This window comes from Lissotriton vulgaris, chromosome 12 (assembly GCF_964263255.1).
Source record: "Lissotriton vulgaris chromosome 12, aLisVul1.2, whole genome shotgun sequence".
Taxonomy (NCBI): Eukaryota; Metazoa; Chordata; class Amphibia; order Caudata; family Salamandridae; genus Lissotriton; species Lissotriton vulgaris.
In genome coordinates, this window is record NC_141700.1 from 810,029,467 (window position 1) to 810,056,241 (window position 26,775).

The window sequence follows — 26,775 nt, forward strand, 5'->3', positions numbered from 1 at the left end:
CTATCCCCAAAGTTCTGGGTCAAGACAGAAAGTGCACAGCCAGCCATCTCGTGGACAAACGGTTTCCTATAGTTAGTTGTGCCAAGCACTGGAGCCGAACAAAGTGCAGTTTTCTATTCTTCAAACAAATGCTGACATTCTGGCGTCCAAGGCAAAGGCTCATGAACTGCTTTCGTTTTTCTTTTCTTTTTTTTGTAAACAAACTTTATAGGGATTTACAGAATTTTCCATAAATCATCTCTACATTACATTTATCATGTATTCGGATACAAAGTTGCTGGACTCTGATATGTACAGCTCTGTAGTACAACAACATGAAAGAGACTCAGGTCCTTGCTGTACTCTAAGACCTCCCTCCTCCCACAGTTATACAATGGTCAGGGTTCATTTGTGTTCAGTCCTTGGATTATTACATACATCGACATACCCAACTTCAAACTCCCACCTGTCAACTACCCTCCCTCCCTTCCCTCTTCTCAGGCATGTTACTTATATACAGATTGCACATTTGTGATAAGCTTCTGGTTCAGGCTGAGCTTTGCGATTGTGAGAGGTACCCCTTTAGGAACCCTTGGCCTATGAGGACGGCAGTGCACTATGGTTACTTGCCAACGCTCTGGGGCTAATTGGTGGTCCGGGGTGTATAAGGCCTAATATACCCTACCGGTGGCATTCAATCTATTCTCCATCTTCAGCATCGCCTGAGACCCGGAGTAGGATAACCAGAGTTTCCCATGCTCTTGCTGATACCAGTGCCTTCTCACTTTTTGTTTGTTTTGCAATTTTAATCCTAATTATCCCTACACACTGTCGCAAAGACAGAGACTTACTGCACACATTGCTACGTTAGCATAAGCTTATTAGAAGTTAAACGCCATTTTGTCACTTTGCAGCTTTTGCACATGACACTTCATGTAACTGTTGTAAGTTGAACTGCTTGAATTCCTACACATGAGAAAGGTATGTTTTTCACATCCCTAGACTTACATCACGATCTTCGTCTGTACACTGCTTGCAAAAGCCTTCAAGGTCACCAAAACAATATATGCTGTTATTCAGTTGATCGGCCCCCACTCTAGACACAACACGGACACAGCTGCAACCAACTGAAATTCTAGTGCCTTTAATATTGCACTGCATGCATGATTCTGCACTCGGAAGAATATCCTTTCCAGAGACAGAGAGCTTTGCTGATTCTGAAATGTGATTCACCTATGCTGATCTTGGAGGTATGGGGTTCCCCAATTAAGCCTAAGAGACCTTCTATGTTATAAAACCTAGTTACTGGCAAGGGGAAGGTGGTTATATAGGACTGGCTATAGGACTGTTTCCACTATCATTGTAACATGATTTCTCCCTTCGTGAATTATGGAATTGTAACACTGTTGATTGTTTTATTTCTAATCATATGCCTCCATATGTTAGCCAAAATACTGCATATTAGAGCACGTAGTTAAAATAAACATTTTAAAATTTTCGGTGTATCTGATTACTCACGTTTTGTACTGTATGAGAATAAAAACAAAAGAGTGTTCTTGATTCCCACCATTCCTGAGAGTACCCTAAATCGCATGTTCTGGGTTGTCTAATCATTGGTAACTTTTCTGTAGGAAGAAAAGCTAATGAGACACTGATGCTAGTTGGATAGAGGTTCCGGGTTCTGATGTGAGTTTTTTTGTACACCACAATTCACTGAGGACCAGGTTTCCCATGCAAAGTTCTGTGCATGAGCAGAATCCCCGCGACAACACTCTGCCCTCTTAATAAGTTCCTTCATTCATCTGGTTATATTTGGACCTTGTTTTGCTTTCCAGTGCATTGTTATATCTCTTTTGGCTATTACTAAGCCCATATCTATGAATTTGCTCATGATTTTGGTTTTCTTTGTGTGTGGAAACCAGTGTCACAGGCAATATCCCTGTGATGCCTCGATTTCCCTGTCAGTGATATCTGCCAACAGCATAGTTACCTCTTCCGAGAAGCTAGCCAGCTGTGGGCAATTCCAGAGCATATGTCTAAAACTAACTCCCCCCCTAATGCATCACGGGTAAGTCGCCTCTTGAGAATCAAAATACTGATTGGTCTTCATTGCTTTCGTTGTTAATGCAAGCAAAGGTTTGATTAGTAAGTATTAGTTTGGGATCCACTGGCAACAGTAAGAATTAATGCCTTAAAAGCACATACATCTCTTTGGGTTTGCGAAAGAGGCATTTTAACCATTTTAACAATCGTACTGATGCGCTGAGGGATCAACCTTCTACCCTCCTTCGTCAGTAGGTGACCTGAGTAGGTACCCTCCTGTCAACAATAATGAAACTTCGAAAGAGAGATCTTATGTCCATTATGTGCCAGATGCAACAGCAGTTTCACCGTACTATCCTTACAACTTTCTTCCGTATCAGAAGCAATGAACAAGTCATCAATATACTGAACCAATACATTACCTGGGGAAAGCAAAAGTGAATCCAACTGATTCTTTAATGCTTGACTATAGATACTTGGACTTTCATATAGCCTTGAGGAGTGCAACAGAATTGGAAATATCTGCCGGCCAGTGTAAATTCTAACAAGTACATACTATTTGGATGTAAGAAAAAATAAAAAAATGCATTCTTCAAATCAATAACAGAGAGGAACTTAGCGGTAGATGGAATCATTGTTAAAAGTGTGGTGATATAAGGGACCACCAGAAATTGCGGAAACAATATTTTATTGACCTCTCGCAAATCAATCAGCGGAGTCAGAAGAACCTGAGTGTTCCCTTTTAAGCACCGGAAGAATGGGACTACTACAGATGTTTACAGATGTTCCCTCAACCACTCCCACACATATCAAATCCTGGACATTCTGGAGAAGGGCCTGTTCCCTTGCTTGCGGTATTTTATACTGAGGAATGAGGGGCAAAATGGCATTATCTTTGACTTGTATAAAAACTGGTGGTATATGCAATAGACCCACATCAGTATCACCAGCAACCCCATTACGTGAGTGGTACCTGATCAAACTCAGCTGGAAGGGGCGCGACCTTGGATAAACACTGTCTAGTACTTACTCAAAAACCAGTTCGAGGTAAAAAGAAGCCCAATGCCCCCTGGTATACTCCGGCCCTCACTGACTGTCACCTCAAGTGTAGGATTTTGGAGAGAGAATGGAGAAAAACCTACGATCCTATTTCCAGATCCACATACATTCTCCAGAGAAAACAATATCTTTCCAATATAAAAAAAGCAAAAAAGGCATTCTTCACTCTAGCAATAGACTCAGCTAATCAGAAACAACAAACGATTTTCAATATAGTAAAATCTTTCACTCATCCCAAGGCACTGGCACTTGAAATCCCCCCCTCACAAACTATCTGCGATCAAATCGCAGATTTCTTTGAGGAGAAAATTAATAATATTCATAAGGACTTCCCCCCTTTACCCACTCCAACCCAAGAGCCTGATACAACCATTCCCTTACTAAATCAATTTACAACAGTTTCCTTACTGCAAACGCAAAAAGCCATTTTGGCCGGCAAATCAGGTGCCCCTACGGATTCTTGTCCACTAGTGATCCTGCACCATCTTATCGAGGCCGTCAACCCTCTAATTAATGCCATTGTGAATGAATCTCTCAACTCTGGTATTGTTCCTACTGAGTGGAAGAAGGCCATAGTTAAGCCCCTCATGAAAAAGCAAAATAAATCCCCAACTGACTTGTCTAATATGCGCCCAATTTCCCTTCTCCCAGCGCTAGGCAAAATCACTGAGCAATTAGTTCATGAGGAATTAAAAAATTTTTTGGAAAACAAACGCATCCTGCACCCACAGCAATCCGGCTTTCGCCCTGGCCATTCTACAGAAACCGCTTTGATTGAGTTATCAGACACCATCAAGTTCTTGCAGGATGAGGGCAGGCAGGCTGTCCTCATCCTGCTCGACTTAACCGCGGCCTTCGACACCATCTCACATGCCATTCTAATCAATAGAATGCGTGAGATTGGTGTCTCGGGTTCCGCGCTTGCTTGGATAACTTCATTTCTGTCCAACCGCTCCCAAACGGTTTCCTTAGGCCCCTTTCTTTCCGGCGAACGATGCACCATCTCAGGGGTGCCCCAGGGTTCCATCCTGAGCCCTCTTTTTTTTAATATATATATGGCCCCCCTTCTCACGCTGATCGAGTCCCATGGGATTCTTGTGACATCCTACGCTGACGACACCCAGCTTGTCGTCACTATTGACAAAAGACTCCCAGATGCTGCCATTAGATTTCAAAACTGCCTGTCAGAAGTCTTTTCCTGGCTTAACCTGAATCATCTAAAATGCAACAGCGCCAAAACCGAAATAATACCCCTAGGCAAAGGCACACTCTTTTCCCCCAAAGACTGGTGGCCTCATAACTCCGAAGCACCACCGAGCGCGGTTGCTTCAGCCCGCAATCTTGGAGTTCAATTTGACGCATCCCTCAGCTTCGATGAGCATGTGCGCATTACCGCAGGGCGCTGTTTCAGTCTGATCAGGCAATTAAAGAAATGTTTCAATTTTCTGCCCATTTCAGCCAGGAAATCAGTCGCGGTGGCGCTTATCCTCTCCCGGCTGGATTATTGTAACGGCCTCCTAGCAGGCATCAAGAAATCTTCCCTCCAAAAATTACAAAGTGTTCAACACGCAGCTGCAAGGCTTGTCTTGAAACTCCCCCGCAGGTCCTCGGCCTCTGCAGCCCTCAACGCCCTCCATTGGCTGCCCCTTCATAAGAGAATCTTATTCAAGCTTCTAGTCACTGTCTTTAAATCCACCAGGTGTACGGGTCCATCTTACCTGATCAAGATCTTCCAGCGTTATATTCCAACTCGCTGCTTGAGGTCATCAGGTGCTAATTTAATCACTGAACCCCGAATAAAACTAAAAACCAAAGGCGGAAAGACCTTTTCATTTCTGGCTGCTAGGGCATGGAATCGTCTTCCCCCCAACCTTAGGCATGCCCCCTCAGAAAGCCTTTTCAGGAAATCCCTGAAGACTTGGATTTATTCTCAATCTGACTCATCAGTCCTCGCAGCTATCTGATCCATGCTCCCCATAGTCGATCTTCTGTGAGCTCAGCGCCAAGATGCTCCCTCCGGAGCGAAAGTAGCGCTTTACAAATGCTAATAAATATCAAATATCAAAATATCCGGACCCATGTAAACATAAACACCAGCAGGAGAACAGTATATATTTGCATGCAATTTTTTCAATAAATCCAAACCCGTCAAATTATCACCACTATTTGAAGTTAATAGAAATAGAGACTCCACAGTAATGGGACCAACAGTAAGTGCAAGTGGGAGTGAGATGGGGCTTACAACCAGTACTCCTGATAAACCCACTGAAACCTTATTATGGCCAGACAGGGCCACACTGGGGACCGTATGTCAGGAAACAGAACTTTTTGTCACACCTGTGTCCACCAGAAATTCCTTAGTCAAGCCTTGCAAATCCGCTGTGACATTAGGACCGTGCTGATCTACAAGTATCTGAACTGGTCCCTCACCCTGTCTATGGCTGTCCGAGCTGTAAGACACACCTGTCACCTCATCAAAATCATAATCATCATTGTAGTACTGTCCAACTAATTGTTATCAGAATGACCCACAGGAGCCTTAGTATTGTGATGTCTGTCGGTTCCACTGCCCCTACCAGCAGAACCTTGTCCTCTAGGAGATGAAACCTTCTGTAAAAGTACAGGACACTGGCTACGCCTATGTACTTCCTCCTTACAATATGCACACTAATTCTGTCCCAAAGGTGTCGTTGAAGGCTGCCTAGTACGTGGGAATTGACCTCCCCGTCTCCCAGTATTATCCCGATATGCCTGCTGCAACAACACCTTTGTCTTCAAATCCTTATGCTTTTTGCAATTTTTATCTTTTTCCTCATTATCTCATTGCTCATAATATTGGGCCATATTTAAAATAACAGAGGGAGAAGACATAGACCAAGTGCTTTCAGACTCCTGCAAGTGGGACATTATATGAGGAAGGAGAATAGTGACAAACCTGTCAACAAGCAAACAGACTCCCCCTTCCGCGGACATATCCTGCCCACTGTAATCCAAAAACGTATCTTCAAACCTAGTAAAGAAATCAGACACACTCTCATCCTTCTTCTGTCGAAAGGCAGTCAGTCCCTCCCAACTTACCTTCTTAGGCGGAATAAGTGTATGCATATATGTTACAATACAGCCAGTCAGGGCAAGTATCTCAGCACGTGGTTTGTCTCCTGGCTTCCTATCTCGATCCCATCCCCTAATCACATCCCATGTTCCGCCCAACTCGGCGACATGATCTTGAGTATGTACCTGCCGCCAAATATCAACTGAGACAAGGAGACCAAAGAACATTCTAATATCAGCTAGAGTCATTACAGTAGAAGAGGCAGCCACTGTCAATTCTTTATAATAGGTAGTAGGATTTTTCCTAGGATTGGCAGCGTAGTCTTAAGGGTTAAAACCTCACTCCTTTTCCACGGAGTATAAAACCATTGGTCCTGGAAGTGGGCAGCCACGGCCGGTCTAGTGACCGCTCGATGCTGATCCGTCAACGCAGGTATTTCAGGATGATAAATTGGGTGAACTTCACACTTAGCGTACTGAGCTATTTGAATAGGATGAATGTATATGTCCTAATATCATGTAACTGGTGCTTATGCAAAGTGCTCCAATACCCAGGGATCGAATTCACGCTTTCTACATCTGTAAAAATATAATACCAGTTCTTAGGTAGCGCTTCTGCAATTTGAAAGCTCTACAAATAGATGCTTTTAATGGTGCGCTGCAGAGGGGTTGGCGGGATGCAATCGGATTTCATCTCTACATGAGTGTGGATCGGGTGTGTGTGCAGATCCCACATCCTGCAGCCTACAATACACAGTGGATCCTGTGTGTGTGCAGACTCAACAACCTGCAGCCTACAAAGCACAACAGATCCGATGTGTGTGCAGATCCCACAAACTGCAGCCTACAACACATACAGCAGATCCAGGTGATTATGCAAATCCCACACCCTGCAGCATACAAAGCATAGTGGATCCAGTGTGTGTACATATTGCACTCCCTGCAGCCTACAAAGCACAGTGGATCCGGTGTGTGAGCAAATCCCACACCCTGCAGCCTACAACACATACAACAGATCCAGTGTGTGTGCAGATTGCACTCCCTGCAGCCTACAAAGCACAGCAGATCCAGGTCTGTATGCAAATCCCACACCCTGCAGCATACAAAGCACAGTGGGTCCGGTGTGTGTGCAGATTCCACACCCTGCAGCCTACAAAGCACAGTGGATCCGGTGTGTGAGCAAATCCCACACCCTGCAGCCTACAACACATACAACAGATCCAGTGTGTGTGCAGATTGCACTCCCTGCAGCCTACAAAGCACAGCAGATCCAGGTCTGTATGCAAATCCCACACCCTGCAGCATACAAAGCACAGTGGGTCCGGTGTGTGTGCAGATTCCACACCCTGCAGCCTACAAAGCACAGTCGATCCTGTGTGTATGTAGAAACCACACCGTGCAGCCTATAAAGCACTGCATATCCAATGTGTATGCAGATGTCACACCCTGCAGCTTACAACACACACTGCGGATCCGGTGTGTGTGCAGATTCCACACCCTGTAGCCTACAACACACACAGCAGATCTGGTATTTATGCAGATTCCACACCCTGAAGTAGACAAAGCACAGTGGATCCAGTGTGTGTGCAGATCCCACACCCCACAGCCTACAACACACAGCGGATCCAGTGTGTTTGCAGATTCCACCTCCTGCAGCCAACAACACAAACAGTCAATCTGGTGTTTATGCAGATTCCACACCCTGCAGCCTACAATACACAGAGCCAATCCAGTTTTTTTTGCAGATTCCACACCTTGCAGCTTTCAAAGCACAGCAGATCAAGTGTGTGTACAGATTCCACACCCTATAGACTTCAAAGCACTCTAGATCAGGTGTGTTTGCAGAATTGCAGATTCCACACCCTGCTGCCTACTATACACAGCGGATCCAGTGTGTGCAGATTAAAACACCCGGCAGCCTACAATACACAGTGGATCTGATGCGTGTGCAGATTCTACACACTGCAGCCTACAACACACACAGAGGATCCAGTTTGTGTGCAGATTCCACATGCTGCATTTACAATAGACAGTGGATCCGGTGTGTGTGCAGTTCCCATACCCTGCAGCCTACAATACACAGTGGATATGGTGTGTGTGCAGATTCCAGACCCTGCAGCCTACAACACATATAGCAGATCCGGTGTGTGTGCAGATTCCACACCCTGCAGCCTACAATATACACAGTGGATCCGGTGTGTGTGCAGATTCCACACCCAAAAGTTTACAATACACAGCAGATCCAGTGTGTGTAGATCCCACACCCTGCATCATACAATACACAATGGATCCAGTGTGTGTGCATATTCCACACCCTCCAACCTAGAATACATAGCAGATCCGGTGTGTGTGCAGATCCGTTCCCCTGAACCCTACAACACACAGCAGATCCAATGTGTGTGCAGATTCCACACCCTGCACCCTACAACACATAGCAGATCCAGTGTGTGTGCAGATTCCATGCCTTGTAGCCTACAAAGCACAGTGGATCCAGTGTTTACAGATTTCACACCCTGCAGCCTACAATACACAGTGGATCTGGTGTGTGTGCAGATTGCGCACCCTGCAGCCTACACTACACAGTGGATCTGGTGTGTGTTCAGATTCCACACCTTACAGCCTACAATACAGATTCAATAAATCAATCAATCATTTTATTTGTAAAGCATGCTACTTACCCATGAGGGTTTCAAGGCGCTGAGGGGAGGGGGGAGCTGCTACTGCTCGAATAGCCAGGTCTTGAGGAGTCTCCTGAAGGTCAGTAGGTCCTGTGTCTGCCGTAGGTGGGGGGGAGGGTGTTCCATGTCTTGGCGGCGAGGTGGGAGAAGGGTCTACCACCGGTGGTTGCTCTTCGGATGCGTGGTACGGTGGCGAGGGTGTGGTCGGTGGAGCGGAGCTGGCGGGTGGGATTGTAGAAGTTGAGGCGGCAGTTGAGGTACGCTGGTCCGGTGTTGTAGAGTGCTTTGTGTGCTTGGGTGAGGAGCTTGAAGGTTATCCTCTTGTTGACGGGGAGCCAGTGCAGGTCTTTCAGGTGGGGTGTGAAGTGGCTGCGGTACGGGATGTTGAGGATCAGACGCACTGAAGCGTTCTGGATGCGTTGAAGCCGTTTGAGGAGTTTCGCCGAAGCTCCGGCATAGAGGGCGCTTCCATAATCCAGTCTACTGCTGACGAGAGCCTGGGTGACTGTCCTTCTGGTTTTGGTGGAGATCCACTTGTAGATCCTGCGAAGCATACAGAGGGTGTTGAAGCAGGAGGAAGAGATGACGTTGACCTGCTTTGTTATGGAGAGGGTGGAATCGAGGATGACCCCTAGGTTGCGTGCCTGGTCGGTGGGTGTGGGGGCCGTTCCTAGTGAGGAGGGCCACCAGAAGTCGTCCCAAGCCGAGGGGGTGGATCCCGAGGATGAGGACCTCTGTTTTGTCTGAGTTCAGCTTCAGCCGTCTGTTTTCCATCCAGTCAGCGATGGCTGTCATTCCCTCATGGAGGTTGGTTTTGGCTGTGTGAGGCTCTTTGGTGAGGGAGGGATCAGCTGGGTGTCGTCGGTGTAGGAGATGATGTGGAGGTTGTGCAGTCGGGCGATGCAGGCGAGCGGGCCATGTAGACGTTGAACAGCGTGGGGCTGAGGGAAGAGCTCTGGAGTATGCCGCAGATGATCTCTGGCTTCGGAGCGGAAGGGAGGAAGGCGGAGACTGTGTTCTACTGGAGAGGAAGGAAGTGCTCCAGTCCCGGGCCTTCTCTTGAATCCCTGCGTCGTGGAGGCGTGCGTATAGGTTGTGGTGGCAGACCATGTTGAAGGCGGCCAACAGGTCCAGGAGGATGAGGGCTGCGGTTTCACCGTTGTCTAGCAGGGTTCTGATGTCCTCGGTGGTAGCTAGGAGGGATGACTCGGTGCTGTGGTTGCGGCGAAATCCAGACTGGGACGAGTCCAGAATGCTGTTTTCCTCGAGGAACCTGGTTAGTTGTATGTTGGCGGCCTTCTCGATGACCTTCACTGGAAACGGGAGCAGGGACATGGGTTGGTCAGGCGTTTTTGAGGTCCTTGGGGTCAGCCGTGGGTTTCTTCAGTAGGGTGTTAATCTCGGCGTGCTTCCAGTCCTCAGTCCTGGATCTGATGTGTGTGCAGAACCCGCACACTGCAGCCTACACCACACACACAGATCCAGTGTGTGTGTAGATCCCACAGCCTACAATACACAGTGGTTCTGGTGTGTGTGCAGATTCCACACCCTGCAGCCTACAATACACAGCAGATCCGGTGTGTGTGCAGATTCAATAATCTACAGCCTACAAATCACAGAAGATCCAGGTGTGTCTGTAGATTCGACATCCTGCTGCCTACAACACACACAACAGATCGTGTGTGTGTGCAGATTCCACACCATGAGGCCTACAATACACACAGTATATCTGGTGTGGCTGAAGATTAATTGGAGCAGTACAAAAGGGGGTGGTGATGGACGGAGCATTTCAGCCGTCTTCAGCCCAGCTTGCTTGAATCCAGTGGCAAAGTGAGCAAGGGACTCACGTCTGAGCATACCCTCCCAACTTATGGCGAACAAAGCGGTACAAAAAGGGGTGGTGATGGACGGAGCATCTGAACCAATCAAACACTCACACCCAGTCAAAAGATCTGGGTTTAATCCATCACCGTTCTTTAGCCCACTCTGCCACCCCAGTTCAGACATGGCCATATGCAAATCAGTCTGACCCTGTGCCTCATGGGAACAGTCCAGCCCGAACTGCCAAGCCATACCTTCCCAGGACCGGAAACAAGCTTACGAGGACCGGTTTCTGACATTTCAGCCGTCTTCAGCCCGGCTTGCTTGAATCCAGTGGCAAAGTGAGCAAAGGACTCACGTCTGAGCATACCCTGCCAACTTATGGTGAATAAAGCGGTACAAAAGGGGGTGGTGATGGACCACCCCCTTTTTTACCACTTTGAAGATTAATTGGAGGCAGCCCAGAGCCACATGACATACTTGGGCCTCCCACCTGTGTCTACCACATTGCCTTAATATGTTTTATATGTTAATATTTAGGAACAGGGGTGGGCGCACACTGCTGCACCCCCAGCAAGGTTCGCCCCTGGCATTATGGTAAATGCACTCTCATGTTGCTTCCTTTGCTAGAATATTTACATGTGTTTCACCAGAGTTGGCGCAGATGGTGCTGATATCTAGACGTGAGTTTCTGGTTCTTAAACTGTCATCAGTAGAGATTGCAGGCTTCAAATGTGGGGTTTGCTGAGTAGGCTGCCAAACATCACATAAGGTCAGGTACCTCTCACTGGTGCAAGGGTGGTCCTTCCGCGAGCTCGTCTGTTTAAAAGCACTACCGTGAGTCATTGAGCTGATGAGCTCGTGGAAGAAGCACCCGCGCGCCAGTGAGAGGTACCTGACCTGATGTGATGTTTGGCAGCCTACTCAGCAAGCCCCAAATTTGTAGAGATCAGCACCATCTGCGACAACTCTGTCGACAGACTCATAAATATTTTAGCAAAGCAAGCAACATGAGACTGCATTTACTATAATGCCAGGGGAGAACCTTGCTGTGAGTTGAAGAGGTGTGCTCCCAACCCTGTTCCTGTTTAAAATCACTCCTGTGAGTCATTGAGCGGACGAGCTTGTGGAAGAAGCACCCGCGCACCAGTGAGAGGTACCTGACCTGATGTGATGTTTAGCAGTCTACTCAGCAAACCCCAAATTTGTAGAGATCAGCACCATCTGCGCCAACTCTGGTGAACCACTTGTAAATATTTTAGCAAAGCAAGCAACATGAGACTGCATTTACCATAATGCCAGAGGTGAACCTTGCTGGGAGGTGAAGTGCTGTGCTTCCACCCCTTTTCCTATTTTAATATTTAATATGCACCCACAGGGTGTTGGATCTGGACATCCAGAAAAAAGGAACTCACAGGCATCCTTGTATGTTGCCTTCTCTCTTTTGCTCTGTTAGAAATGAAGGCCAGAATTCCTGCCTGTTGTACACACTGTCTGTTTCTCTTCTGCCAGCCCCTTGGCATGCCTCTCATCCTTTCAAGTCCAACTAGTACTCCTATCCACAGAACTGCCATGTATTACTTACTCCCATCAATTTCCTAGCAGCACTCCTCCTGTACCTCACACCATTGATTCCCAGGGATGACCTCATAAACCACACACCCATTACCATGTTCTCATGACTTCCATTGACTGCATCTTTGCCATTCCTGCACGAACCTCTGAAACTCACTGCTGTGGTGTCTTTGGGGCAGCATTATTGGGGGGACTCTATAGACCATTGCATGTGTTGTTTGAGCGCTTAAGGGTTTCGAACTGTGTGCCTGCCTTTCCATCCTATAAATCTTTTTCCCAATGTCTGGAATTTGTAAGGATTGGTGAAACATAAGGTCCATATAATTCCCATATGCTTTAGAAGCTAAAAGTCCTGACATTATATTTTTCTGACCTTCTGACAAAATCATCTTTATAGTTATTATCAAATACACAACTTGGGAACTGGCTTAAGTTCATAGCTTGACAATGAAGCTCGTTTCATTGTTGAGGGTTCTAGTTTTTCTGTTGGCTTCACTATTGATGTTCTCTGATTTGTTAAAGTCTTTGATTTACTTATGCAATCTCTGACAAAATGTCCTCTCTTTTCACCATAGAAACACAAACCATATGCACGCCTTCTGTCTCTCTGATACCTCCCAACTGCATTGACTCCCAAGAATCTACTACTAAAATCCCTTCTCCCTTATGCAGCACTAGTAATATTTATGTATTTTCTCATTTTGGTTCAGACAAACAATGATGCAACTGGACCCCTAACACTACAAACTCATCACAGTTGTTAAGACGATTACCCACCTGCACTAAGACATCCTTCAATTCACTACAAAGGTCTTAAAAACACTCTTTTCACTTCTTCCCATTATTTTCTAGAAGACAATACCTGCAAGAAAATCTTGATAACGAAATCATTTAGCAGCACTCCACTTCACTAGCAGGAGCACCAATCTATGTTCTCACTGGGGCCAATGGTGAATACAGACCCTGTATTGATTACAGGGAACTCAATGCAATCACAAATCATAACCAATATTTTCTTCAGCTCATTTCTGCAGTCTTTATTAGGTGTAATCAGCCAACATCTTTACCATACTGGTTCTAAGAGGTGCTTACAACCTACTATGAACACAAAGGGGATAAGTGGAAGATTGCCTTTAACACCCACTATGGTGACTTTGAGTACCTCGTGATGCCCTTCAGTCTTTGTAGTGCCTGTGCTGCTTTCCAACACTTCATGAATTATATATTCAGAGATCTTACAGGCTATTTAGGGTTGTCAAACTGCATAATAACTTAATATACTCCAAACCACTAGAAGACCAGTGAAAGCAGGTTAGGTAGGTACTCACCAGAAAGATCTTGTGTTATGCGAATGTGGGAACATTTTCAATGAGGTTTCAATTGAGGTTCCTCCTATCACATTTCTAGGCTTTTCAGTATTAGGATAAGACATCAGTATGGACCCTTTAAAGTTAAAAGAGGTGTTGTGGTGGCCCTCTCAACAGACAGTGGCATACGTTCTGAGATTAATTTTGCTTTTTAATTTCTAGAGGCAAATTTTTCTGAATGTTTTCATCTTCATGTGGGCCAAAGTTCAGTTGACCAGGAAAGTTAGGAAATTTGTTTCTGAAGAGAAACTAGAGCAAGAGTTCACTCGACTCAAGAACGCTGTCACTTATGCTTCCATTCTAAGACACCCTGGTGACAGACTTCCTTTTATCATTGAAACTGATGCCTCATCCTTTGCTGTAGGAGCAGTTATTTCACCACATGCACCAGACACTAGTAAACTACATCTGGTCACTTATTATACTTAAACTCTGACAGATACTGAAAAAAAGTATGCGATCTACAACTCCTAGCTATTAAATTAGGGAAGCCTTCTCTCACTGAAGACATCACTTAAAGGGTGCATGTCACAGTATGGACTGATTATAAAACCCTATTATATCTAGGAAGCATGAAGTACACAAATGTGAGAGATCCATGTGGGGTATGCACTATCTTTCAATTTGATTACCATATACCTATTGATTTGGAAACAGGCACAGAAAAGCTAGCACATTATTGATAAGGTAACAACCATGTGGTGTTTCACTGCAGATGTGTAGGTGCAACTTCCGGATTCCAATCCCTCTACCTTCGAAGTGCACATCACTGGAATTCACCACCTCCTGAGATCGGAGTTTGGCATGGAGTCACCTCATAGTGCAACCTGCTTTCCACCAAGGAAAGCCAATCTCTAGGTCAACCCTCAGGGGGTTGCAGAGGTTTGTGCCCCACACCACCCAGGTGTGGGCTTATGATGCCACACTAGTTATTGGTTTACTGACCCAAGGCAGGTATAATACACTTTTGGGTTACAGATCACCATGGAGGGAGGAATCATCCCTACTGTAGTGATGGGAGAGAGGTAGGAACTGTGTGTGTCTTGTGGTAGGCATAGTCTAAGTTGTGTATAATAGGGTGAAGCTGGTAGAGTGTGTTTATTTTCACCAGTGCTCTAGATGGCCACAGAGTGTCCTCAGTTCAGAGAGTTGTTGCCCTGTTGTGACAGAAGCATGTGCACATAAACACCTGGAGTACAGCACCCAGTTTGCTGGGCATGTTTTTTTTCTTGAGACAGCAGCACATTGTGTGCAAGGGTTTCCTTGACCGTAGTGACTGGGTGGAGACTCTAACCCATAGTAACTAGGTGGAGACCCAAGACCACTGTAACCAGGCGGAGAGCCAAGACAATGGTGACCAGTAGAAGACCCTTGACCACAGTGACCAAGTGGAGAACCTAGACCACATTGACCAGGCAGAGACTCTCGACCACAGTGACCAGGTGAGACCCTGGACCACATTCAACAGGTGAAGACTCAACACCAGTTTAACCTAGTGGAGACCCTGGACCACATAGCCAGGTGGAGACCCAAGACCTTGGTAACCAGATGGAAACAAGGTGACAAGGGGATTATCCTGGTCATGGTCACAAGGTGGCTATCCTAGACCACGGTGCCCAGGTGGAGAGCCTAGACCACAGTGACTAGGTGGGACCCTGGACCACAGTAAACAGATGAGGACCCTACTCCAGTTTAACCAGGTGGAGACCCTAGACCACAGTAACCAGGTGAAGACCCAGACCATGGTAATCAGATGGCGTCCTTAGACCAGAGTGACCAGGTGGAAACCCAAGGCCACAGTAACCTGATGGAAACAATGTGATGAGGTGGTGATACTAGGTCATTGTCAAAAGGTGGCAATCCTAGACCATGGTAACAAGGTGGAGACCCTAGACCATGATGACCATGTAGAGATCCTAGACCATGGTGTCTAGGTGGAAGCAAGGTGACACAGTGGAGACCCTAAACCACAGTGACCAGGTGGAGACCCTAGACCACGGTGACCAGGTTGAGACCCTAGACCACGCTGGCCAAGTGGAGAACCTAGACCTCTGTGACAAGGTTGAGACCTTGGACCACAATGGCATGGTGGAGATTCTAGACCACAGTGAGCAGGTGGATACCCTAGACCACAGTGACCAGGTAGAGACCCTAGACCTCGGTGACTAAGTGAAGACCCTAGACCACAGTGCCCAAGGTGGAGATCCTAGACCATGGTGACCAGGTGGAGACCCATGATTGTAGATGTTTGATAATCAATAATTTCCCCTGAATTGACCGGCATGCTGCACATCACTAAATATTGTCTTTAAAGATCTTTAACTCACAAATTAAAACATTATTACCTAAAAAAAGGCTTCAGTTCCAGACCTTCCAACCAAACACTCCTGATTTACAGCATTTAGCAAAATGTTTCACCGGGAATGGTGTGTTTTTAATGAGTCATGTAGGATGTGTTGTTGCAGTGTATTTCAAGGTGTCCACTGTGAACATTATGAATTTGCTAAATTAATTCTAGAAAACTGCAAATTATGGAAAATGTAGGTAGCAGTAAAAACCAAGAAATTAGGAGAATTATGATCTATGTTTCTCCAAAGCAACCTCATGTAACAGCTGAAATGTATATTTATATATTTTATTGAAAGCACTCAACTGTTACTATTTACTTAAAACTTAAGTGGAGTATCACAGATTTAATGGAACATGAAAGTAGGTTAATTAGCCGGCTATGTTGGAAGATGCACTGGGTAGTCGATCATCATGCTCAACCAGTGTAGAGGCAAATTCAATACATAGAGTGCTGAGTAGTGCTAGATCTGGAGGGTTCAATGTTGAAGAGGCTTTTCAAGGAATCACAAACTGACAAGGGCCGAGAAGCAGGTGTCACAATCGCCACATCACTGACTCAATATCTCTTCTGTTTAACTTTTTCTCTTCGTCCCATTAAATGTTCCTTAGTGTTCATTTCTGGTCTTAGTAAAATTATGTAAATTTTGGGTAAAAAGATGCAGCTCAGCATCCCAGCGCTGGAAGCCAAGATGGCAAAGACCTCGACTGCCACCATATTTTTACCCCTCGTGCTTAGGTAAGCTGGGATGAAGGAGAACCACACAGTCACAAACACCAGCATGCTGAAGGTGATCAACTTGGCCTCATTGAAACTGTCCGGCAGTGTCCGGGCCAAAAAAGCCACAATCAGGGTGACCGTGGCCAGAAACCCCATGTATCCAAGCATCAACCAGAAGGCCATTGTGGAGCCCTCATTACATTCACTGATGACTCTCCGAGCTGAGCTCCTGAAATTGAGTTCATGGAACGGTGGTGCAAGAATGAGCCAGGCAGCGCACAGAACGAGCTGCAGAGAAGAACAGACTATGGTGATGCAAAAGGGAACTTTCAATCCCGTCCAGTTCCTCAGCTTGCTACTTGGTCTTGTGGCACCAAATGCAAGCAAAACGGTGATAGTCTTTGCTAGAATGCAAGAAACACATAGAGTGAAGATAGTGCCAAATGCAGCCTGGCGCAGCAGACATGTCCACCAGAGCGGTTGTCCAATGAACATGTAAGGACATAGAAAGCAGAGTATTAAAGCGCAGAGAAGCAGGTAGCTTAGGGGTAAGTTGTTCGCCTTCACTACAGGGGTTTGGTTATATCGAATGAAGATGAGGAAAACCAATAATGAAAAAAGGCAGTAGCAGATCGAGATGCCGGCCAAGACGGCTCCTAGTGGTTCCTGATAAGAGAGATACTCAACAGGTTTTGACACACATCCGTCCTGTCTCTCATTCGGCATCTGGTCTTCTGGGCACTTAGAGCATTTGATGGAGTCTTAAAGGAAGCAGAGAATAGATCAATAACAGTCCATAGAAGATGTTCTAAATACTAAATCCCCAACTAAGAAATCTATGTCAAAGTAAAGCATATCATAATGAAACAAGATACGTATGGTGAATTGTTCTTTGCACATTATATTAACTGTAATAAAATGCACAATACTGAACTAAATAATGATGAAAACACCTATGGCTGTGCTAACCCTAAACTAACCTTACCCTTCATACATAGTCTCTGAAGGGAACTGCCAATAACTCATTTTCAGGCTTTGACGTTAAGGTGAAAAGAGGTGAAATAAGCAAGGCTTCTTCATAGAGGCTGATGAGGGGGAGAAAGATTTTTTAAGACAGCACTTGTAATCCTCACAGTAAATAGAATGTCCAAGCAGTGGTATTATTCCATGACCTCCTGCACCCCCTCCTTCTGGCATGTGTGCTAGTCCATGATTTCCTGCACCCCTCCTTGTGACAGGTGTGCTAGTCCATGACCTCCTGCATCCCTCCTTCTGACATGCGTGCTAGTCCATGATTTCCTGCACCCCTCCTTGTGACAGGTGTGCTAGTCCATGACCTCCTGCACCCACCTAGTGACAGGTGTGTTATTCCATGAACTCCTGCACCTCTCCTTCTGACGGTGCGCCAGTACATGACCTACTACATCCCTCCTTGTGACTGGTGTGCTAGTCCATGACCTCCTGCGCCCCTCTTTTTGATGGGTGTGCTAGTCCATGACCTCCTGCACCCCTCCTAGTGACTGGTGTGCTAGTCTGTGACCTCCTGCACCCCTCCTTGTGATGGATGTGCTATTCCATGACCTCCTGCACCCCTCCTTGTGACGGGTGTGCTAGTCCATGACCTCCTGCACCCCTCCTAGTGACTGGTGTGCTAGTCTGTGACCTCCTGCACCCCTCCTTGTGATGGATGTGCTATTTCATGACCTCTTGTACCCCTCCTTGTGACGGGTGTGCTAGTCTATGACATCCTGCACCCGTCATTGTGACAGGTGTGCTAGTCCATGACATCCTGCACCCCTCCTTGTGATTGGTGTGTTATTCCATGACCTCCTGAACCCCTCCTTGTGACAGGTATGATAGTCCATAACCTCCTGCACCCCTCCTTGTAATTGGTGTGCTAGTCTATGACCTCCATCACCCTTCCTTGTGACGGGTATGCTAGTACATGACCTCCTGCACCCCTCCTTGTGACGGGTGTGCCAGTCCATGACCTCCTGCACCCCTCTTTGTGACAGGTGTGTTATTCCATGACCTCCTGCACCCCTTCTTGTGACAGGTGTGCTAATCCATGATATCCTGCACCCCTCCTTGTGACAGGTGTACTTCTCCATGGTATTCTGCACCCCTTAATTCTCGCAGGTGTTCATACACATTGCACACCTGTGTGGTTGGAGATTTCCTCTTCTGAGCAGGGCACGCAGTCATAGCAGCAGCTGGCCTGGCCCTCGCGGGCAGCTTTCCTGTACCCTTTCAAGCACCTGGCACTGCACAGTGAGTCTGGGACCTGGGGGAAAGAGAAGAAAGATAAGCTCAGTAAAAGAGAGGCACGGTGTAAACAGTGAGTGAAGGACTGAGCCTGAGTGTGAGTAGAGAGAGATGAGCTTAGTAAAAGAGAGTCCTGGGGTAAACAGTGAGTGAAGCAGTGAACCTTAGTGTGAGATTAGAGAGTTGAGATTAGCAAGAGAGAGGCACTGGGTAATCCGTGAGTGAAGGACTGAGTGTGAGAGTAGAGAGTTGAGCTTAGTGAGGCAGAGTCATGAGGTAAAAAGTGAGTGAAATAGTGAGGCTGAGTGTAAGAGGAGAAATATGTACTTAGGAAGAGAGATTCATTGGGTAAGAAGTGAGCAAAGGAGTGAGCCTGGTTGTGAGAGTTAAGCTAAGTAAGAGAGAGCCATGAGATAAAGAGTGAGAGAAGGACTGAGCTGGAGTGTGAGAGGCAACAAATGAGCCTATTGAGATAGAGTCATTAGGTAAACAGTTAGCGAAGGACTGGGGCATGAGCGGAGAGATGTGCTTACTAAGAGAGGGGCACAGGTTAAATAGTGCATGAATAAGTGAGAGTGAGAGCAGCATGATGAGCTTAGTGAGAGAGAGAGAGGCCTGGGAGTAAACAGTGAGTGAATATGTGAGGGTGAGTTTGAGACGAGAGAGATGAGCTTAGTAAAAGCAAGGCAAGGGGTAAACAGTGAGTGAAGGACTGAGTCTGAATGTGAGAGGAGGGAGATGAGCTTAGTAAGAGAGAGAGGCATCAGTTAAACCATGAGTAAAGGAGTGAGCCCGGGTGTTAGAGAAGAGAGATGAACATAGTGAGAGAGAGGCATGAGGTAAGCATTGAGGGCCTGATTTATTATATGTTGATGCGTGGCAGAGCAGCATGCCTTCCTGCTGTGCATCAAAATAAAAGTGCAGGAATGCTCTGTATCTATTAGATTCCACAGATTCTATTACAGGACCGGAGGCTTCAGATTATGCTTCTCAATCTTTACTGCATAAAACACCGCAGCCAATGAAAATGGATATTTTCACAAAAAAAAGTAAATAACCTTCATTTCCCATGAACACACATGAGTATAGGCACGCCCCCATAGTCCATAAGAACCCCTTGCATGCTCCCATCATCCTCTTTCTTTGCTGCTCACAAGTCAGAGTTAAGTGCACCTCCCCTCGGGTCCCCTCAACCTGCTTGTGGTTTGGGATACTGTTTGGGGTTTATATTGCTGTGATTTGATTATTGCGCGATTTCCCGCTTATACTTGGGGTCTTATTGCGTTACCATTTGTTATTGTTATTAGTGCCTTTTTGTTCGGAATTATTGCACTCTCTGACTTTAGTTCCTTTCTAATCTCGCTTTGGGCCTTTCAGCTTGAGCTGTTATTATTTCCGCTGTGGAGCGTGTGCTTCAAGCGCTTACTCAGACGGTCTTTGACCGGCAAGGAGCCGTCGCGCTTTTCAGTGGAGCCCAGTACCGGCTGCCTGAGGGCGCGCATGGCCCCCCCTGATACGCCCTGACCTTTAGACCGGGTGGCTCTCGGTCGACGCGCGCGCCCAAATCGTGGACCAAATTTGGCTACTTTTGGTAGGTTTTTGGTCGCTTTTGGGCTGCGCGCCTCGGCGCGATACCCTGGCTTACAGGAACGCACGTGCTCACACGTTCCACACACCGGCGTGCTCCTTGTTAGATCGCCAGAGATTTTGGTTGGAAAATAGTGGTGGCCCAGGGTGTGCACACGCTCAGGAGATCTAAGGGCCGAGGTCACTGACCTAATTGACTACAGCTTTGCTGAGGGGGTTTGGGTAACGTTACCGGATTTTCGCTTGTACAGGTGTGCTTTGGGCTGACCCCCCCCATTACCCCCTCAGGTGTGAGACATTCTAGAGTGTTCTCCCTTGTACCGTGAGGTGCATTCCTGCACCATGGAGGATTGGGTATGGTACCCGGACGAAGAATATGCTGATGGGGAGGAGATTGTTGAAGGACAGCAGGAAGCTGTCTTGGAAGACAATATTGTGGAAGCGTTGGATGCCTCGGTCCATACTTCAGTGAATCGATCCATGGAGACGAAGGTCCCTCAGACAGTGCAACAGGCACTTGCGGTGGCCCTACGCCCCTTACGGAAACAACTAGAGGGCTTTGCGAAACACCATGGATACAATAAGAAGAGAAAAGGGAAGCAAGCAGCCTCTTCTTCTTCCGGTTCGGCCGACCAGCAATGGCCGCATGCACAGTCTTTGGCTTCCCTGCCGGCAAAAGGGGCATCGGACCAGCCCCATGCAAGTGGTAAGGCGAGAAACAAAAGATCGGCTCTGACGGACACCGATACCATCATCACCAACACCGATACCAACACGGACACCGATACCTCGGTGGATCAACCTCCCCCTCCCAAAAAGGCTAAGGTTGTCCCCAAAACGGCGGAGGACAAGGTTGCCAAAACCTTTAACTTTGACCCTTCGGATATAGCACATACGCGGTCTTCGGACTGGGTCCCGCTGCAAGAGGTTTCCCACTATCTTCATGAGAACCTCAGGAAAAGCTTCAATAGGGAAGTCCGTAACAGGTTACGGTTGGAGTGTCCACGCCCAGATATCCTGGATGGTGTGGCTGACACTCCGGAGATAGATGCCAGCATGCTAACTTTCTTGAAGAAATTTTTGAAGGACCCCAAGCGGGGGTTGGATCGGGCTTGGCGAGGATGCCAAGATAAGATGCTCGATGTTGTGGGGCCTCTGGCAAAAATATTGGAGATGGCCCTGGTGGCCAAAGAAGGGGCGACTCCTGTGGATCCGGACATATTGGCAGGCTGGGCTCAGGGCGCTATTTGCTTGGTAGGCAATGCAAACTGCGCGATCTCTTCCGAGAGGCGCAAGTCCTTGTTACTCAGGATGGACAGTAACCTGACTGAACTTGCAGAGGCTGAACCAGGCCCTCTGGCAGGGGTTTTTTTGTTCGGAGACCGCTTCGTCAAGGACGTCACTAAATATGTGGGGACCTTTACCGCCTTGGATAAGGCACAAAGTGGAATAAAGCGAGCCCTAAATCAAGGGGGTTTCAACAGGGCCGGGCGAGGCGGGGGTCGCTCGTCAGGCCGAGGTTTCCAACAAGGCTCCCAAAGAGGAGACTTTGGTCGCGGTCGTGGAGAGTGGGACTCCACCCGCAGTGGCACCTTCTACCCATCCAGAAGGAGGTAAAACAAAGGACGTTTCCAGTCGGGAAACAACAGAGCGAGCTTCAAGTCAAGCCAAAATACCGGTGAGTGTAACAGATGTCTCTCTACTTCCATTGGGGGGGCGCACGCAGCACTGTCTGCCACAGTGGCAAGCCTTGACTCACGACGCTTGGGTGCTGCAGACCATTCAGGGGTTTCAGCTGGAGTTCTACTCTAGCCCAGCGCAAGCGTTCCCCCCTCCACCTCTCCATTTTTCCCAACTAGATCACAATTTCATAGACAAAGAGGTGGCAGACTTGCTGAAGAAAGGCGCGATTGCTCGGTGTCAGATAGGCCCTCGCAGTTTCTCCAGCAATTCCTTTATTGTTCAGAAGAAAGGAGGTGGCAACAGGTTAGTGCTCAACCTCAAAGAGTTCAACCAGTACCTGACGTACAACCATTTCAAAATGGAAGGTATTCATTTGTTAGCAGATTTATTACAAGAAAACGATTGGTTGGTCCGTCTGGACCTCAAAGATGCATATCTTTCTATACCGATTTTTCCTCCACACCGCAGATTCCTGCAGTTTCTCTGGAACGGCCATTGCTACGAATACTTGGCCCTTCCTTTCGGTCTCTCCTCGGCTCCCTGGTGCTTCACCAAAGTGATGAAACCGGTGGTAGCCTATCTCAGAGAAAGGGGAGTGCGACTGATCATTTACCTGGACGATATTCTGATCATGGCACAGGATCAGTTCGTCCTACAGCAGCAGTTGATCATGACTACTTCGCTGCTCCAGGACTTAGGGTTTGTGATAAATCTAAAGAAGTCGGTGATGGTCCCGACACAGGTGAAAGAATTCCTGGGATTCACGATCAACTCTCAGACAGCGCAACTGTGTCTGCCCCAAGCGAAATTGAGGGATTTGAAGAAGGAGATTGTGAAACTGCTGGACAAGCAAATGGTCATGCTAAGAGCGCTGGCCAGAGTAGTGGGGATATTGGCATCGTCTATTCAAGCGATATTCCCGGGGCCCCTGCATTACGGGGCCCTCCCGCGCCTGGAGATCAAGCATCTTCAGAGGGGACTCTCATACACGGACTCGGTCCCCCTTTCAGAGGAGGTCCGAACCGAGCTTTAGTGGTGGCTAGGCCACGTGGACGCCTGGAACGGCAGGGCGATCTTCGGATCACAACCAGAGGTGATAATAGAGTCAGACGCCAGCAGGTGGGGCTGGGGCGCACCTTGTGGAGAGGTTTCCACAGGCGGCAGATGGTCATCGCAAGAGCTCGAACTTCACATAAATTGTTTAGAACTACTAGCGGGGTCGTTTGCGATTCGCACGTTATCCCCGAGGCAAACATCTTGTTGCATCCTCCTCCGTCTGGACAACGTGTCCGCGGTGAGGTATATCAACAAGTTGGGCGGCACGAGGTCATCTCTTCTAGTCCAAATAGCCAAGGACTTTTGGCACTATTGCCTCCAGAATCAGATCTCGGTAATAGCAGAATACATCCCAGGTCAGATGCAAAAACCACAGTTGATGGACAGAACGCAGAACAATGTCATACATTCACCCCAGTACAGAGATCTGGGCCTAAATCCACCGTTTTTTTGCACTCCACACCACCCCAGTTCAGACATGGCCATATGCAAATCAGTCTGACACTGTGCCTCATGAGAACAGTCCAGCCCGCGTGGAAGGGTATACTCAGACGTGAGTCCCTTGCTCATTGCACCATCAGAATTCAAGCAAGTCGGGCCAAAGACGGCTGAAATGCCAGAAACCGGTCCCCGGAAGCTTGTTTCCTTCCCAGTGAAAGAATTGGCTTGGTAGTTTGGTTTGCCCTGTTTCCATGATGCACTGGGCCAGGGACAGACTAATTTGCATATAGCCAGGTTCTGAGCTGGGATGGTGCAGTGAGCTAAAAAACGGTATTGGATTAAGCCCCGATCTCTTGACTGGGTGAGAGTATTCTGCTTAATTCAGAAACTCTGTCCATCACCACCCCCTGTTGTTTAATTATTTTGTCCACCATAAGCGTGGAAGGGTATACTCAGACGTGAGTCCCTTGCTCATTGCACCATCAGGATTCAAGCAAGCCGGGCCGAAGACGGCTGAAATGCCAGAAACCGGTCCCCGGAAGCTTGTTTCCTTCCCAGTGAAAGAATTGGCTTGGTAGTTTGGTTTGCCCTGTTCCCATGATGCATTGGGCCAGGGACAGACTCATTTGCATATAGCCAGGTTCTGAGCTGGGATGGTGCAGTGAGCTAAAAAACGGTATTGGATTAAGCCCTGGTCTCTTGACTGGGTGAGAGTATTCTGCTTAATTCAGAAACTCTGTCCATCACCACCCCCTGTTGTTTCATTATTTTGTCCACCATAAGCGTGGAAGGGTATACTCAGACGTGAGTCCCTTGCTCATTGCACCATCAGGATTCAAGCAAGCCGGGCCGAAGACGGCTGAAATGCCAGAAACCGGTCCCCGGAAGCTTGTTTCCTTCCCAGTGAAAGAATTGGCTTGGTAGTTTGGTTTGCCCTGTTCCCATGATGCACTGGGCCAGGGACAGACTAATTTGCATATAGCCAGGTTCTGAGCTGGGATGGTGCAGTGAGCTAAAAAACGGTATTGGATTAAGCCCTGATCTCTTGACTGGGTGAGAGTATTCTGCTTAATTCAGAAACTCTGTCCATCACCACCCCCTGTTGTTTAATTACATCCCAGGTCAGGCCAATCAGGTGACGGACTGGAATTTCAGACATTTGAGGGATTACAGCGACTGGAAGCTCCTTCCCCAGGTATTTCACTAGCTACAAGTGGTTTGGGGTCATTTTCAGACCAACTTGTTTGCCTCCAGATTGACTTATCAGATTCCCCGGTTCTTCAGCTGGAGACCGGACCCGATGGCGGCAGCGACCGATGCCTTACTGCAGGATTGGTCTCAAGGGATTCAGTATGCCTTTCCCCCGTTCTTGTTGATTCCCAGGGTGATGACTCAAGTGATCAGAAAACGGGCGGAAATAGTCATGGTGACTCCGTGGTGGACGTCACAGGCATGGTTTCCCACGTTGTTACAGTGGAGTCGCGATCGTCCACGGTAACTACCGGACTCAAGGTGGTTGTTGCAGGGCCCTCGTCAGGAGCAACATCCGTTGCTGTTGGAGGGCAGGCTGGAGCTGATGGCATGGAGGCTTTCCAGGAACAGTGGCAGTTGCTGGGAGTTTCGAGCAAAACTGCCGAGTTAATCAAGCAGGCATGGGCACCTCTCACCAGGAAACGTTATTCCGCAGCCTGGAAGAACTGGGTGGATTGGTGCGTGGGACGACACCTGGACCCCGTGGGGGCAGAGTTACCCCAAGTTTTGAATTTTCTGTCGGAGAAAGCTGCCGACGGTTTAGTGTACCGTTCGGTCAATAATTTTCGTTCCGCTATATCGGCGGGGCATGCTCAGGTAGACGGGAAACCGGTAGGCATGCACCCGATTGATTGCAAGTTATTGAAGGGAATCAGGGTGGCTAACCCTCCCAAACCCAAGTATACCGGATTATGGGACGTTTCTTTAGTGATCTCGTTATTTATCAAATGGCCGACCAATGCTCTTCTGTCTAGAAAACATTTGTCGGCGAAATTGGCCATGTTGCTTTGCTTATCGTCTTGCAGAAGATCTTCAGATGTGAGAGCACTCGACGTAACAGGTAGAGTGTTTACCCCAGAAGGGGTTTCTTTCCATATTACAGGTCACACTAAAACATTGTCTTGACATATTTCTTACAATTCTTTCCCGGATAATGAAAAACTATGTGTGGTCCAATGTTTGAAGGTTTACGAAGAATGTACCAAGGCCTTGCGGCCGCAGGGCTGTACTCAGTTGTTGATTGCGATCCAAAAGCCCTTTAAGCCAGTGGTAGCTGCCACTATTGCCAGATGGCTTCGCTTCATTATGAAAGAAGCAGGTGTTGATACACAAATCTTTGGTGCTCATTCAGTGAGAGGCGTTATGGCGTCGAAATCGTATGGTTTAGGTTCAACTATCCAAGATATAATGCGTTGTGCAGATTGGTCTTCTGAATCAACGTTTAAAACGTTTTATTATAAGCCGGTGGGAGATATTACTTCAGTGGTATTTAATCAGCGTTAAACTAGCATAATCTGAAGCCTCCGGTCCTGTAATAGAATCAAAAATTTGCTAGCATTCGCGCCAAGAATTTTCAATTCTATTAAGGACACAGAGGCGAGGATTATCCCACCCGGCTTAATGTACAGTATGTAATAAGCTTGCCCTCCCTATTATCCAGTGATTACGGTGGTGTTATTCCTTTCTTTCAGGATCTGATAAGAAGTCGGATTGAACGACGTTGGATGTCAGGATGTTGACCTACAGATTTTTCTTCCTCGTTGGAGGAGTTGTGACTGTTCAAGTTTCGTTGGACTTGCTTCGCCTCAAAGAAAGAGGATGATGGGAGCACGCAAGGGGTTCTTATGGACTATGGGGGCGTGCCTATACTCATGTGTGTTCATGGGAAATGAAGTTTATTTACTGTTTTTTGTGAAAATATCCATTTTCATTGGCTGCTGTGTTTTATGCAGTAAAGATTGAGAAGCATAATCCTCGCCTCCGTGTCCTTAATAGAATTGAAAATTCTTGTCGCGAATTCTAGCAAATTTTTGATTCCTGTCCTTCTCCTGTGTGCTGGTGCACAAATAGC

At 47.2% G+C, this 26,775-nt stretch overlaps 1 protein-coding gene across 1 annotated transcript; it reads right to left on the reverse strand.

The window, feature by feature from the left end:
* Nucleotides 1–16,478: 16,478 nt before the first annotated feature.
* On the reverse strand, nucleotides 16,479–20,825 carry LOC147678841 (vomeronasal type-2 receptor 26-like). Its single transcript, XM_086945759.1, has 3 exons — nucleotides 20,814–20,825; nucleotides 18,801–18,924; nucleotides 16,479–17,401 (listed from the first exon to the last, which is right to left on the reverse strand). The coding sequence occupies exons 1-3, from the start codon at nucleotides 20,823–20,825 to the stop codon at nucleotides 16,479–16,481; spliced, it is 1,059 nt and encodes a 352-aa protein (XP_086801885.1).
* Nucleotides 20,826–26,775: the final 5,950 nt, after the last annotated feature.

Coding starts and splice junctions, on each gene's coding strand:
- LOC147678841 (XM_086945759.1), bottom strand. Junction 17,402..18,800: donor GGAAATCTCCAACCACACAG/GTGTGCAATGTG, acceptor GCTTCCTTTAAG/ACTCCATCAAATGCTCTAAG.